Source organism: Falco biarmicus, chromosome 18 (genome assembly GCF_023638135.1).
Source record: "Falco biarmicus isolate bFalBia1 chromosome 18, bFalBia1.pri, whole genome shotgun sequence".
In the NCBI taxonomy this organism is placed as follows: domain Eukaryota; kingdom Metazoa; phylum Chordata; class Aves; order Falconiformes; family Falconidae; genus Falco; species Falco biarmicus.
This window is the reverse complement of record NC_079305.1, coordinates 1,164,825-1,181,214: the sequence shown is the minus strand read 5'-3', so window position 1 is coordinate 1,181,214 and position 16,390 is coordinate 1,164,825. Positions and strand designations below refer to the sequence as shown.

Below are 16,390 nucleotides of genomic sequence, written 5' to 3'. Positions count from 1 at the left end.
TCAATCACACTGGCTAAAGGCAAGTAAACCCCCGCCCGAGACTCGTCTAAGTACATCATGTACTTGTACTCCAATGTGTCCACTGTAGAAATACCTCGGGGGACATGTTACAAATCTCAGATTTTCATAAACAAAAACATTTGTAATCTCAGCTGCCTTCAAACTCAGCCTAAAAGCCAGCCATCATCCCTGGAAATAAACCTCTTGGATTACGTATTTAGCTCAGCCAAGAGAGAGCATGCAGCATTCCAGCTAACGATGCCGTTCCTACACCGCTTGTATCCCCTCCGCTAGGCACTGAGGTAGCCATGGAGATGACTGAGGAGAGCATCGTGCCCGTGACAACTCTGTATGAGCATCTTGAACATCTTCAGAGCAGCCTAGTCTCTCCCTGGGCTTTCCCTCGTGTCAGATGGTGGTTATTGGCTTGTTCTTCCTCCCATGCAGGCAGTGGTAAAGCTTTTCCCTGTCAGCAGCTCCCCTTCCAAGATAAAAGGGCAGAGAATGAAACATATGGAGCAGATTCAGCATATAATGCCTGAATATTTGGTATATCATGTCTTTTTGGTATATAATATCAGCCTGATGTTCAGCACAATCTTCATGAAGAGCCTTTAATTTGTTGCTTTAGTGGAAAGAAAAGCTTTGGACTAAGTCATTGTGTGGTCTTGGGTCAACATCCCAGCTGGAAAATGCTCCCAAATGGATGGAAAGGTGCACATCACGTGGGAAACTGTTTCAATAGACTAAAAACCCTAATGGCAAAAAACCTGGGCCAGTTTCCCCATAGGCACACATTTCCCAAACCCAGTTCACCTTTGTTTATTCTCATTTAAACCTGGAGAAAAGGGGGATGAAACCTCAGAAAACTATCCCTGGCCCTGGGAACCCTTTATATGGAGGCAGAGGGGGAAAATCAGGGTGGAAACACACTCACCGGCTCAGCTAAGAGGATTTGCATGACTCTTTTTGTGAGCGAGTTGGGTTTAATCATCTCATCCTTGCTGTGCATGTGTGTTAGAAACCAGGTCATGGGATGCAGAAGCTCAGTTTGATCTCACGTGAATAAACAAGGTGAAGACCTGAACAAAATTATGTATATAAAAGAAAAACGTATAGCTAAGAGAAAAACATAACAGTTCTTTTAAGTTATTTCTCCATCTTCAATCTGGTTTTTGTTTCAGTCCATTGTTTTTTTTCTTTTTCTAATTAAAAATCAAACAATTGTTTGTATTTCCTGGGGTTCAGCTTTCCCCATCTCATTTCCCCATCTCGTCCCACAGTCTCTTTTCCCACTGGGAAAACTGATTTCTCCTGCCCCTTTCCCAACGCAACCCAGCCAAGAATCCACAGGGAGCCCCAAGGACCGCAGCATTATCCCTCCACCCATCACACCTCCAAAAGAAGATGCTCGTGCCTGCGGCTCTGCCTGGGGAATACAACATTTAAACACATCCTGCAGGATTTCGGCACACTCCTACAAACTCTCGGCACACAGCTGACGCAACCTGGGATAGGAGCAGTTTCCGAAGCGGGATCAGAGGCTGGCCTGGATGATTGATGTAGAAACGATGAAAATGGGAGCGCCTTCACCCATCCCGGGTGTGCCCTGGTTTATTTTTGAGAAGGTGACCTCAGCACAACCATGTTATGTCATGCAATGTGCTTACGCCGCTGCTCTGATCTCGGAAAGTCTTCCAAGGGGATTGCGAGTTAAAAATAAATGGGAGAGAGGCATAGGAAAGCCTACCGGTGAGTCAAATATTACAGGCTCTGCTGCGAGGAAAAAAAAATACAGATATTCAGCTTTTCCTGCAAAGGAGCCAGCTGGTTGGTATCGCCCCGCTCAGGGAACTTTTTGGGAAGCTGAATTGTAGGATTGCTGGGAAAGTATTGGTTCCCGCAGCTTTGTGGAGGGGAGTCATGATTTAAAAGAGCCCAAAGACCAGGCTGTCCTGTCTGTTCAAAAAACAGGAGGTTTATTGATACAAAAGGACATAACGAGCCCTTTCTGCGAAGGGTTATAGCTCTTCCCCTTGCTCGTTCCCCTGGACACAGCAGGGAATTGTTCAGCCCGGAGGCACAAACCCTGTGTGCCCTGCAGTGGCTGCACCCAAGGCACTGGGATGGGATATTTTTAAACCAAATGCTGGGCTGAAACTGGCTCGGACAGCAAACATCTTCTTCCAACAAGCATGACTGACTTCTCCGTTTCCCATAAATTAACCCAGCTGACAGCAGGGATGCTCAAGTACCGAAACTTGATTTTTTTTTTTCTCCACTTTCAAAGCATTTTTATTATCAGTGCTTATTCCAAAATGAAAAAGTTTTGGGGTTTTTTTTTGTTTGGCTGGGGTTTTTTTGTTGGTTTTTTTTTTTAAATAAAAGCTGATTTTTCACCTTCTAGCACCTAGTTGATACCTCCAAACCCTGGGAGAGGTTGAAGACGCATTTTTGGGAGCTGTGTCCCATGCAGGTTATCTTCTAAAGACGCAGTGCATCATTGGGAAGGCATCAGCCCACGGCCAGGGAGAGTCCCTCCCTTCCCTCTCATCCGTAAAGAGCTTAGGTGTGTCCCTTCCCCGGAATAGCAGCTAGCACATGAGCAGAGGCTATTACACTCCTAATGAGATTGTAGCAGCTGGATGAACATTTATAGCCTTTTAAAGACAGTTGTCCAATAGTAAAAAGAAGGAGGGTACGTGCAGCCTCCGATATTTTATATTTCAGCTGCCGCTCCCTGCGGAAAAGAAATTCCTATGAAATTCTTTTGGCTAATCTCTTCCTCAAGGCTCTAGCTTTGTCTTTGAAACACAACCAGAAAAGCCTTGCCTTATTTGCTGCTTTCTTCCCCCAAACCCACCTTTCAATATAGTTCCTCCCTGGAGCCTCCCACCAGCAGGCAGATGCTGCCAGGATCCTGTTGCCTGTGAGTCATGTCTGCCCGTAGATCGCGTTGCAAAAAGACATCACTGGTGAGGAAGGCAGATCAACATGGAGGAGGGGGGATGACAAAAACTCCTCCCCAGCATCATGGCTGCAATGAGTCGCATTTACTAGAGCAGCCATAAACCGATTTATTTTTTCCATGATAGCTTTGCGCTCCTTGGCTTTGCAACAGAACCATGTCTGGCCAAAAAAGAAACCCCCTCCTGGAAGCAACATGAGATACTGCACTGAAAGTTTGTGTTCCTTGCTTACCCCCTCGGTGGTTCCTCTCCTGGCACGTCGTTCGTGCCCTCACGTGCCTCCGGGATTAGGGACTCGCTGGGACTTCTTCCCACCATCGCAGGTTGTGTAACTGGTGTCCTGCTCCTGCCAGTTTTTTTGCCTCCTGGCTGGTTTCCATCCATGGCAAAAGGCTAAACATTTGTAAGCCTTCTTATTTACTTCTTTTTACAGGAAAACTTAGGATTGTCAAGAGCAAAGGAGAAATGCCACCCGTGAGAGGTGTAATCCTGCAGTTTACTACAGAATAATGGCGCAGGTAAAGATTTCTATGTATGGAAAACCCCTTCTTCTACTAAAAATGGGCCAAAAATGACATTTCTCTTCTCTGAGGGGGGAGTTGCCCTTCCTGCAGTCTGCAGGCCTGCGAGCCCCAGCAAAGCTTTACTCCATGCATGTCATGAAGCCCTCACCACCGCAGAAAATGCAAAACACCCTAAAAGGCTTCCATTTTTTACTTACACAATTTTCTACTGACATGGGAAAATACAGCCTGACTGAGCGGCATCTTTCCTTCTGGCTGGAAATCAAGTGCCCCCAGCGCTTCCTTCCCTGCACTGCTGTCACCCCCGTTATTCCCCAAATTGCATTTTCTCTGCTTTCATCCAGCGAGGAGCCAAATATTACCGAGGCATCTGGTTCCCAAGAAATACAAGCAGAGGAGTTTTACTTAAAAGAGACTATTCCGTGGTGAGACTAGAAAATAAACCAAGTTCTGCAAAATGCATTTCATTAACTGTCCAAACACAGCACTTGTTTCCCCTTATTTTTGCCTTTGGAGGGTTGAGAAAGGTTTCCTGATGAGCTAAGCGTGATTTCAGATGGGGCGAGCTCAAGCCCAGATTCTTTGCCAGCTCCAAGGAGGGATGGCGGGATAGGGTCAGGCTGTGGGACTTCATCCCTACCTCCAAACCCCACCAAATTACCTCCAAATCTCCTACAAACTATTTGAATGCCTCCCCCTGCCTTTGCAAGCTGTGGCTAATTCTCCAAGTCCGGAGTTATGTGAGTAAAAGTATTTTGCATGAATTAAAGCAAAAAAAAAAAAAAAAAAAAAAAAAGAGAAAAAAAAAAATCAATGAGATGCAATGAAGCAAGACCAGATGAACCTGGGGCTTTTCCCAGCTCATCATTAAACCAAAGTCAGCATTTTCCATTTGTTACGAGAAAACCCCATCCCATTAATGCTTTCTAACCTGGCATGAACCCCTGTCGCACTTAACGGTGCATTATTTCCTCTGCTGCTGCCTGAGCTGCGGACGAAGAAGGGCCAAACCTCCAGCAGAGATCAATGCAGCTCTTGTCTGGCTGCCGGCAACGATTTTACCCTGAGATGCCAAAGAAACCCTGTGGCACACGGCTCCATTCTGTAGTTGCTGTGGATATACTGGTTTGGGTGGTTTTAGCACTGCTAACTTCCACAATACCTTAAAAATTAATCAATAGTCAATAGGCTGCTCCTGCTCGATTCACAGCTGGGATCCCACAGAGTTTCTGTATTTCCCCAGACAAGAGCAGAACTTCCTCCAAAATATATTATTATGGAAGAAAACCTGATTTTTAGAAGCTGTGAATGAATTCATCCCAACCATTCCATTCCCAATGCTGCATTTCTTTCTTTTCCTGGCTTTGGCATTTAGACAGCCCACTGAAGAGTATTTAAACCAAAACCAGGGAACCAGGAGCCATCTGCACATTCTCACAAGGAATAAATATGTCTGTGTATTCTAAGAGAGAGCTTTGACAGGCTCACTGACCTTAATCCTGCCCCTGTTATTCAATTTTCTCCTCCAGAAATTAAAATGTATGTCTCACTGGTGCAGCCAAAGCACCCAGTGCAGACCATTTCCCTGCCAGACAGATTTTTTATTTTTTTTTTTTAACATAATCCCACCAGATGGATAAACAAGTATATGGAGCATCAAGGCGGAAATCTTCTTTACAGCCAGATGTGCTCTGTGGTCCAGGGGTGGGAGCATCGCCGGGATGGCCATACCTGGCCGGGCTATTTTGGACAGCAAAACCTCAGGAGGGTTTTGGCTTCATCGTGTGGCTGTGCCAGAATCAGTCCCAATGCAATTAGTTTAGAGCTTTATTTGCATCTCCCAACCATCATGCAAGCATCCCAGGTTGCTCTGGAATTAACCTGTTTATTTAGAGCCCATCCTAATCCTAAAGAATGGGAGAACTCCCCATCCTGGGCTTTAGGTCTCTATCCTAAACAGATATCCTTACCCTCTGGAAGAGGGTGCCGTAAAAGCCCCAGCTTGCCATAAGCATCCCACCTAATTTTAAATTGCCTTCTGCGGCGTTTCCTCCCTATAAATATCAGGGTACCTCAACACGAAGCGTGACCGCTCTGCGCAGGAGCGAGTTTTATTCCTCTGGAGCGAAATAAACTTGGAAGATAGATTCCTCCTTTCCCCTGTAGGTCTGAGCCTGTGTTTTTTTTCTATCCACCAAGCTGCAAAGCATCTCTCTATTTCACAGGCTAATGGACTAGGAGCTGCAGCCAGCAACTGCTAAAAGCCTCCTTTCTTCTCCCGGAGCCTCGACCCCGACATTTCCAAACCAGCCCCAAACCCTGGAAATCCCAGCGATATTTCTTCAATAAACCATCCAAGTGCTCCAGTTTTCCAAGATTTCCAAACCAGCCGCAAACCCTGGAGATCCCAGCGATATTTCTTCAATAAACCATCCAAGTGCTGCAATTTTTCCAGCCACCCGTTTGGTCGCCGGCACTGCCTCCCATGCCCTTATCTGCTGGGAGGGATGACGGGGGGGTGAACCCAAATTTTTCAGGGTGCCGGCTGCGGTATTCCCTAGGGAAGGAGGATGGATGCTGGCCAGGCTGTGCAGGGCTGGGCTGCGCAGAAGCCAGCTCCTCCCTCTTGCTATTTATTCCTCCCCGTAGCTCTGTGGCCGAGGCTGAATCACCCTGAACCGAGCAAGCAACGGGCTCCCAGACGGTGAGTGTCGGGGGAAAATGGGACCTGGGGGCTTCAGGTGGGATAAATCCAGAGGTGAGAGAGCTTTTAACACTGAGCAGCATCACAGCAGATGGGGGGCTGCCTCTTCTCCCTGTCATCACTGCCTAAAAATAGATATTTCCAGCTCTGAAGGCAAGCGTCCTCCTTAAAAGACACGGCTCTGCTTCTCACCCAGCGCTTGTTTACTCGGGGTTGATTCTAAGCCAGTGCTGGGAGATTTCTTCTTCCCCCCTGCCCAGAGCTACCTGGTATGTTTTGTTCTTTCCCATAGCTGCGCAGGACTCTGCTCCCCCATTATTTGGGGGGTTAAAAACAAAAAAAAAAAAGGGGGAGGGATTTCTAAAAACGAGGGGTGGCATTTTCAGAAAGCCAGCCTGCATCCTGCCTTCCCCAGAGGCCCCACTTGGATTTTTCACCCACCAAGAGCCAAAACCTTCCTAGTATCACCGGGAGGGTCTGGACACCCCCATTCCCAAGCATCTTCCCACCCTCCTCACCGCATCGCTCTCTCTACCTTCCCCTTCCCCACCCCCCCTTCATTTCTTCTCTCCCCTCGGGCACCTTAACAAGGTTATTTCCACGGTTATTTTGGCACCAGGGTGGTGGTTTTCCTCTCCAAACCAGAAGCCGCCTTCTTGCCAACCCAGCACACGTAATTGCTGCATGCAATCGCTCCTTCACATCCTCCATTTTCCGCTTCCCCCGCTGCCCTGAAGGAGTGCTGGGTTTCCTCTGGTTCTCCACCACCGGCATGGGTATAAACGGCTCTGATATAAATCACCTGAATCAATTTGTTAGTGCCTAGGTTCGCCTGCAGAGAGGCAAAACTGGGGAGGAAGGTTAAAAAGAGTCCTGGGAGGGGGGTGGGGTGGGAAGAATACCTGCGAAGTCATTCAATAATGCAATTTAATAATAATATTACGGTTGCACCGTAAATATTATTTCCAAGCAGAGGGAACCCAGCTCCGAACCCAAAGCAGCAGCTCCCTGGTCCCCATCACATTCCACCAGCCACCACATTTACTGGGGGGCAAAGCTCAGCTGCCCAAGGTGCTCGGTAACTAGCAGCGCACAGGCAAACAAACCTTCACCCTGTTTATTCAGAGCTTGGCTCTGCGAAGACAATTAAATGAACAGGTTGGTGCTGCCAGGCTGGAATATCCTCCGGGGCTTTGCTGTAACCTGTTTTCATCCAAGGATTGATTTTTTTTCTCCCCCTTGCAACTCACTGTGAGGAGTCACAGCTTCCAAAAATAATAATAAAAAAATAATTAATTGCCTATTTGCTGCTTTCACCCCCCCCCATTTCTTTTCTGGCTTTTGAGTGCCCAAGGAGCGTTTGCCCATCTGAATTTTTCCCATGTCTTTTGCCTATTTTTAACCCCCCTGATCTCATCCTCGCTCCCAGCGGGTGGGCAGCAAAGCCGCTTGAAAGCAGGCAGCTTGCACCCAAATTTTTTTACGAGCAGGCAGTCCAAGCCTGGCTTTCCTCCCCGTCCCAAGGGACAGGCGTGTTCATCTCCCCTGTTCTTTTAATTAAGCGTCTTGCTAACGATCCCAACCAAAACACTGACATTAAAGGACCTTTAGTTCAAACATTTTGACAAAATAGCAGATTTTATTTTTTTTTTTGGGGGGGGGGGGGGCGGGGAGGAGAGGCAGAGCATCATTATCTGAACCCGAAGAGAGATTAATTTGCTTTTTATGGACCGTAAAACCATAGCTAACGTGTAATAGAAGAATTTCTGGCTTAACCAGGGGTTTGTTGTGCCCGCTTGCGCCGTTAAGGGCAGCAGCTCACGAGAGCCCGGCATCTCTGACCTGCATTAAGCTTCTCGCTGGCCTGAGTGGTGACTCGAGGCAGTCGGTCCATTAGCTGCTAGGAAAAACCCACTCACGTCCCAAAGCTTGTTTCTTGCTGTATCATGAACCAGAAAGCGCATCTGAAGCATCTAAGAATGCTGCAAAATACCCACCCACACTTTTCCAGGAATGCTTTGCTTTCCCTCCCCACCATCCTGGCATGCTCGGGGGGATTTCTGGGAATAGCTGAGCCTCCAGCAGGACAAAAAAACCCCTTTGCTATTGCTGGACTTGCATATTAAATGCGAGTGTAACAGTAATTCAGCGCTCCTTGGCGTTGCGCGGAGGCATCCAAAGGGATTTTGCAGCTTGGGAGGTGTTTTCCAAAGGTCTTTCCAAAGGATTTGCAGACCTGGTGTGTATTATAAAGGCTGGATTACACATGGGATTTCACCCTCACCAGCCCACCAGCTTACGTAGGAGATGCCTGGCGTGCCCCTGGGATGCCAGCAGTGAAATGCTGAGTAAGCACATACTTGCAAACACGTTAAACTCAAAAAATGCTGTTCTTCAATTCAGGCGTGTTGCTCATAAACAGGGACTTGGGCAAAATAGGCTGAATTTTGCTCTTTGGGGAAAAAAAACCTCTGAGGCAAGGCTGGGCACTGGCCTCCTTGCAGCCCTGGGTACCCAAAAGCTTAGAGACTGGGGCGAATCTGTTCATAACCCACGGTCCTTGCACATCAGACATCTCATTTATATCATCTGATTCGATCGAGCAAGATTGATAAGTGGATTTTTACCTCTGAATCGAGTGAAACGTTTTTCCCAAAAGCTTTTCTTCCACTACTTAAAATTGCCGTGACTAGCAGAGGACCTGTTGGGGAGGTGGGGGATATAAATATATAATAAAAAAAATAAATATATAAAAATAAGGAGATTTGGGGAGGAGAAATATGCATTTAAGTTCAAAGCTGTTTATCCTGCAGTTGGATTAGAGGACAATAAGTGTTTGATACGGTGCATAAGTTTCATATGATGCCTAAAGCCCGTGATGCTCGCGGTGGCGTGGATGCAGCAGCTTCCAGGTCTCTGCCTCCTGCCTGTAACGCTGCCTGTCCTTGTGTCCCACAGCCATGGCCAGGTTCCTCGTCACCTGCTGCCTGGTGGCCCTGCTCCTCGGCGCTTGGACTGACGTCGCCTTCTCCAAGAAGAGCAAAGGCAAACCCAGCGGAGGCAGCTGGGGCACAGGGAGCCACCGCCAGCCCAGCTACCCCCGCCAGCCCGGCTACCCCCAAAATCCTGGTTACCCCCACAACCCGGGCTACCCCCACAACCCAGGCTACCCCCACAACCCAGGCTACCCCCACAACCCGGGCTACCCCCACAACCCGGGGTGGGGACAGGGTTACAACCCATCCAGCGGAGGCAGTTACCACAACCAAAAGCCATGGAAACCCCCCAAATCCAAAACCAACTTCAAGCACGTGGCCGGGGCGGCGGCGGCGGGTGCCGTGGTGGGAGGTTTGGGTGGCTACGCCATGGGACGTGTCATGTCGGGGATGCACTATCGCTTTGACAGCCCTGATGAGTACCGATGGTGGAATGAGAATTCAGCTCGTTACCCCAACCAGGTTTACTACCGGGATTACAGCAGCCCCGTCTCGCAGGACGTCTTCGTCGCCGACTGCTTTAACATCACGGTGACCGAACACAACATTGGACCCGCCGCCAAGAAGAATGTCTCAGAGGCTGGTCCGGCGGCGAACCAAACGGAGGTGGAGCTGGAGACCAAGGTGGTGACGAAGGTGATCCGGGAGATGTGCATCCAGCAGTACCGTGAGTACCGCCTGGCCTCCGGCATCCGGCTGCACCTCGCCGACGCCTCCCTCGCTGCCCTCCTCCTCCTCACCCTCTTCGTCATGCACTGATGTGTCCCGGATCCCCACGGCTTCGAGATGTCACCTGTCCCCCCATGGGGACCCCCAAACCCTCCCCGTTCTTGCTTGCGGTCGTCGTTGGTGAAGAGCCCTTGGGGCACACAGATACTCCCCATCACCTCCCCAGAGGCTCCGGTTTAAGCAACTGGATGAAAATTTCCTTCTCCACTCCAAATGCGTCCCCGGCGTGGCAGGACAGCGACGGAGCTGGAAGCACGAAAAAATGGCCTTCACCACCTCCTCCTCCTCCTCCTTGGGGCCACCCTGAGAGGGACTGAGCAGAGAGGAGCTCACGCAGTCCTCAGCATTCCTGCAAGAGCGTTTCCGAAAATCCTCTTGGCTAACAAGCAGGGTTTTATCTAATCCCCTTAGTCCCGCTGCCACCAAAAACCCCTCTCCCCAGGGCGCGCCGCATTGCGCCCCAGCACCTATACACCCCCCAGGGGTTTTAGGAGGGTCAGGTTATGGGTTTTCCAAGCAACAAGCTGCCAGGTTGCAATTTTAACCCTTTAATCCTAAAAACCATCCATCCTTCCTCATGTACATACCCCACCCGCTCCGCACCTTGCATGCTGCAAATACTTCCTGCAGCAATAGGCAAAAATAATATTATTCTTTTTTTTTTCTTCCCCCGCCCCCTGCAGCGAGGCTGAAGCCCCCGGCCGGGTTTTGGCTGGCTCCTGCGCCGCTTTGCTTTGGGTTGAGCCTCACTGTGTTTCGTAGCCTACCTAAAGGCAAAAAGTGCTGCTGAACGCTCCAAAAAATCCTACAAAGCAGTAACGTTTGGCGCGTCACAGCCCAAGAAAAAGCTGGGTTGGATGCTCGATAGGTGACAAGTCACGCTCACACTTCGGCACCTTGACCTAAGGGATGTAAATACAGCAAAAAGGATGCTCGGGGGGCGTGGCGGGGCGTCGAGCACGTAGCGAGAGACATAAATCAGCTAAATCATATGGTTACAGCAAACAGCATCGGGAAAAGCAATGGGATGGGAGATACTTTAAAAAAAAAAAAAGTGATTTGCAAGTGATTTGTTTGGCAGGCGGAAGCGGTGGGTGAAATTTTTGCTTCTCATCTTTGGGCCGATGCTGGGTTGCATGTAACCTGTAGCATCTGCCAAGCTGTGCTTGTTGAACCGGTCACCCCGAGTTCTATTTAATATCTCTTGTGTATTTTTTTTTTTTTTTTTTTTTTTTTGCAAGGCACTGAATGACACCGTCCTAAATGATTTTTCGCATCGGTGTAAACTAAGTGAAGAAATATATATATATATATACATATAAAAAAACCAATATAGAGAAATCTTTCAGGATATTCACCAGAAAAGCAGGGCTTTGAGGTAACTCGTACTTTGTGATACGCGAATGTTTTGTAAATCCGTAACGGTGCATGCATGAGATTTGCCGTTCCAATACTTTTCTAAGTGTTCGACGTCTGGTACAAATTAAAATGGATAAAGCCAAGATGCACGTCAGCCTCCTTCGTGCAAGCAGCTCTTGTTCGGCCCCGCAGCTCCAGGGACAGAAGTGGCATTTTTTGCCCTGCCTGTCCCTGCTTCCCCAGCCTGTGGGCGCCTTTGTTCCCTTTCAGCACTAAATTCGGCCTAAACCCCACAATTTCTGTTAACCTCTTCTCCTCCCCTGCTCCCACGAACGGCATCGCTCCCATCCAACAACTAGTTCCTAATAAAGCCAAAGCGCTGGTTGGGGCCAGGGATTTCTTCTCCCCATAGAAGGTCAACACCCATTTATACCTTGTATTTACTCCATCTATTTTCTGTCTAATAAAAGAGTTTCTACATTTGCTGTTTCAGTGGCATTAAGCCCGACCACCTTCATGTGAAGCCCCAAGCCCTACCTCATGTTGCCAGAATTCCAAATTCCCCCAGTACCTAAACCAGTACCACCGTTAGATGACTCAGACTACAGCAAGGGTTAAAAATTACAATTAAAAAGATGAAAGAGTTTGGACCCTTCAGCTGGATGGTGCTTTAATTTTAAGCTCAAGACCAACCCTTGGACCTGTTTGGTTTGAGCCTACGCAGGACGTGCTGCAAAACCCCTTGCCCACAAGGGTGCTGAAGGATGTGGTCTTTGAGCGATGCTCCAGGTAAACCCCAAATGTGACTCTTTTGCATACTTTTGGCAGAATAATAAAGGAAAAAAGCTAAATAAATTACTATTCCTGCATGCAAGCAGCTTGCTCACAAAGAGGAAACCTTAAGAGGCTCATAACAGGAATCCAGAGCTCCTGCAGGTGCTCGGAAAGAGCAAAATAAAAGGGTCTTTTTGCTTGAATTTGGCTACTGGGCATCACCACGATAGCTCTCGATATTAATAGGTGAGGCAGCAAGTGGGGAGTGGGGCAAAAAAATAGATGGCAGGCAGGGTTTAGTGTTGGGAGCTAGTTTCCAAAAGGAGGAAAATAAAAATATAAGGTCAGGATCTCACACTTCACATTTTTTCTGTGCAAAAGCAATTAAAAAAATTGTACTGGAAAGAAGGATTTGGGGAATAAAAAGCCCCTGTGAGGTTATTAGGTCTGTCCTAAGCATCCCTGCGGCCGCCGCTCATCCGACACCAACTCGGCATCCAGCTGCCTCCTAGCACCAAATTTTACAGGGACATTTTATTTAGGGTGTTATTTTGCCCTATATACAACGGAATATCTCAGGATTTTTGTCGTATCATTTAAAAGGGGGAAAAAATAAACTCAAGACCCCCAAAGCCCCCAGCTCTGCCGCAGGGAAAACTGCTTCACCGGTCCTCAAGCTGGGGAGGACCCTGCTGGTCAGGGCCATGGGGAGGTTTCTACAATTCTTCTTAATTAAGATTTTTCAAGGTAAAATGACAGTGATTTCAAACTGGAAAGAGAAATAGGTAGCAATGAAGATACAACCCTGCAGTGATGGGCTGGGGAGACCCATCCCCTAATAAGCCTTGCACTGGCAAGCTGCAGCCCAGCGGTAAGAGGAAAAAAAAAAAAAAAAACAAAAAACAGAAAGAAGGAAAAAAACCCAAACACCAACAAAGAAACACATGTAGAAAAAAGAAGGAAGAAAATTCAACAAACCCCCAAAAGAAGGAAGAAAAAAAAAAAAAGAAGGAAAAAAACCCCCAAGCCCCCAAAAGAAGGAAAAAACAACCAACCAACCCCCCCAAAAGAAGGACACCCCCCCCCCCCGCCCTGTTTTCCAAGGTGAGCCCATGGATGTTGCTGGGAAGAGGCTGGCAGCACCCACATGATGCCCCCCCCCGGCGAGGGTTTGACCTCAGCAGGCAGAAACACAAAATGTTTATTTTTAGCCCCCCACACCCCCCATTTTCCCTGCACTGCACCCCAGCACGGGGAAGCTGCTCCAGCGACCCAAGCGCAGGGAAACACGGCTCAGATGAGCCCCCCCAAAATCATTCCCACCCGTTTTTTAACCAGCACGGGTCCTGCCCCAGGTAATTGGGTTTTAGGGTGATTATCGGAGCTGTCGGCTGCGGGGTCGGGGGGAGCATCGGAGTTTTCCTGGCTCCTGGAGCGCTCACGCGGGACACGGGGACACGCTTCGAGCCCTCGTGTCCTTTAAGGTTGAATCCAAATCCCTGGAGCCTTCTGTGCCCCTAGGACGGGTTGGTTGGACTAGATGAATGATTTGCTCTGTGTTAATTAGCTTAAATACTCCAAATCCTGCAGCGCAGGTGGCAGCCTTGCTGCCAAGCAACGTTAGGGAGCGTTTCTGATTCACCAGGCCGATAATAAACCCTGAAGTACAAACGCAATAAAATTTTGGGGGTTGTTTTTTTTATACTCTGCGCTGAATCGCCCATCCCACGGCGCTTTGCATCCCTCATCTCCGCAAACAAGCATCCCCCAGGCAGGCAGAGCAACCAAATAGATTATTCTTGCCTGAAAAAAAAAAAAATCTGCAAAAAAGCAGATTTTTGGTGCCCAACTGAAGGGTTTGCAGAGTTGGGGGAGAAATAGTCTTAGTTAGAGGCTTGAAAAGCAAAGTGAGTGCCTAGACCTCATCCAGGGGTGATTTTATTGCTGCATCTGACCCAGTGTTGGGGATCGGAGGCGCCGCATCGCAGAGCGAACAGCACCATCTCCTGTCTGAGCCCAGCACCAGCTCCCAGGACCAGCCCCAGGGATGCTTTTGCAAGGCTCGATCTCCAGAAAAACCCCTGCAAAATCAGGCTGAGCTTTACAGCCGAGCACGCTGGAGGCCGGTGCTCGCTCGCTGTTCCAGAGCAAAATGTATTAAAATGCCTGGAGTTTGCCAGTAACCACTCGCCTGGAAAAACACATCGCCGAGGGATCGCAGCATCTGGGGTTGCTCAAAAGCAGCCCCACTCCCCCCCAAAAACATGCAACCCCAAAGCCCCTCAGCACATGGTAATTAACAAGGATGCTAATAGCTTTTACAGCCTTTTCCCGCAACTCACCCCCCCGCAAGGGCTGGAAATTGAACTGGGGGGCGGAAATCGGAGCGTGTCCCCATGTGTTGCATGCAGGTGGGAGGGAAAAGCAAGAAAAGATCTTCTGGGAATGTGATGTGGGAAGCGCAGGATCATCCTGACAGGGGTTCTGAGCTCAGGCTGCAAACTGGGGGCTGTGAGCGGAGGATGCTGGTGATGGGGTCTGGGCATTGAAGCACAACCCGAGTGGCTCTGGATGCAAAATATAGGCTGGAAAAATGCAAACTTGAGCTGTGCCTAGAGTTTCTGCTGGGTTCATTGTTTCTTTTAAACAAGCACGTTAAAAAAATTAACCCCACGGTGCACTATAGGAAAAGTTGGATTTGTTCAGCCTAAAAGCTCTCCCTAAGCCAGGGGAGAGATGACAGAGGTTGGGCCGCCCATGAGAGCATCGGCCTGGGGGGCATCCCATGCTTGAAATGCTGTTAAATCCTTCGGGAGCCAAATGACTTCTGTACAATTTAAGAAAGCATTAAAAAAGAGCCCAGAAAATCAATGTACAGCTGCCAGGGCTCCTTCCACCCCTGGATAGAGGTAGGACCCGACCCAGCCGCTCTCCTGGGGAGGTGATAAGGATATTTACACCCCCCTCCCCTCATTCTAAGGGGGAATGAGCTGCTCACGGACATCCAGGCTCAAAAATACTTTGGCAAGGGACTTACCTGCTGGAGGACGGTGCTCGTGGCTGCCCACAAGTTTTTTAGGGATCCCCAATATTTCTCTTGGTATCTCTTTTTATTTTCTTTGCTCACAGCAACGGTTGAGCTGCTGCACCAGGTTGTAGGGAAGGTGTAACCCCCCCCAGACAGGGATTAGAGAAGAAACCGCAGGTGCTGGAGGGGAAAGCATCACTCACTGCTCCTTTCAAGCTCTTCCCAGGGTGAACTTGCAGCCTCTCTGCCAAACATGAAGCACCTGAGGGAGTGTCAGTCCCACAGCTGGGTGTGTTTTGGGCAGGGGATGGGAAAGATCGGGACGTGTTTGGTCATATCAAAGCCAAAGAGATGGAGCTGGGGGGGGTGGGGGTGGTTCAAGTCCCCGAGCATCATGCTCTCCCGCCTCTGCAGCATCCCTTGAAGATGCAGCAGCTCTTCCTCAGGTTGCTGCCAGTGCTGAACACGATGGATTTGGTTAAAAAAAGAGAGGCTGTCTCAAGGCCAAACTTTATTGCAAGGTGGAGGGGTCCATTTTCAAGCCCTGCATCCAACCCCCCCAGAGTCCCAGCGCTCTTGCGGGGGGAAAGGAGCGTTTTTTGGTAAAGCCGTGCAATAGGAAACTAGATCCAAGCGCTGGTGGGGCTGTTCCAGCATCTTCCCGGGTGCAAATATCCACACCTCCTTGCCGGGCTGGGTTTGCTCACGTACGTGCTCTTGCAGATGGGGGTTGCAGGATCTGGCCGGCTCCCGGGTGGCCCTGCCAGCTCCGGCTGCTGGCTCAGGGTCCCAGCGTGCCGGCGGGGGGAAACTGAGGCAGCGGCGGAGCATCTCTTCCACCTCCCCAAGCCACATCTAATCTCCCAGGAAAGTCATTCACTAAGAAATCCCGGCGGGCTCAGCCGGCCGGGGGTCCCCCGGGGTCCCCTGCCGTGCTCAGCGCTGCAGCCCGTGGCTGATGAAGCAGACAGCGGGTGCCAGCAGCAGAGTGGGGCTGATGCCACCACGCCGGTCCCCAGAGGCTCGGCTGGGGGGTCCCCTCTTGGCACCCATGTCCGGCCAACTTGGGGCATGAAAGCCACCCACCGGTGGGGGCTGCCGGGCTGCCGGGACGCCGTGCCCCAGGCGGGATGGCCGTGGGCGCCCCAAAAGCCCCATGCCGTACCCCGCAGCAGCGCCGGCAGCGATGGCCCCCGCCACCTTCGAGCCACGGCCAGGGGTGCCACCGCTGCGGGAGACGGCCCGAAAGCCCCCGCGCAGCCCCCCGCCACCGCCGCCACCGCCTCGCCCGCCAGTTCTCCCACCGG

The 16,390-nt window shown here is 49.8% G+C and overlaps 1 protein-coding gene across 1 annotated transcript; it reads left to right on the top strand.

The window, feature by feature from the left end:
* The first annotated feature begins 6,072 nt into the window (after positions 1-6,072).
* On the top strand, positions 6,073-11,761 carry PRNP (prion protein). The gene is made up of 2 exons (XM_056321721.1): positions 6,073-6,197; positions 9,156-11,761. The coding sequence occupies exon 2, from the start codon at positions 9,158-9,160 to the stop codon at positions 9,950-9,952; it is 795 nt and encodes a 264-aa protein (XP_056177696.1). The 5' UTR covers positions 6,073-6,197; positions 9,156-9,157; the 3' UTR covers positions 9,953-11,761.
* Positions 11,762-16,390: the final 4,629 nt, after the last annotated feature.

What these genes read in the sequence shown, in the direction of transcription:
- PRNP (XM_056321721.1), top strand. Translation starts at nt 9,158, where the DNA reads ATGGCCAGGTTCCTCGTCACCTGCTGCCTGGTGGCCCTGCTCCTCGGC.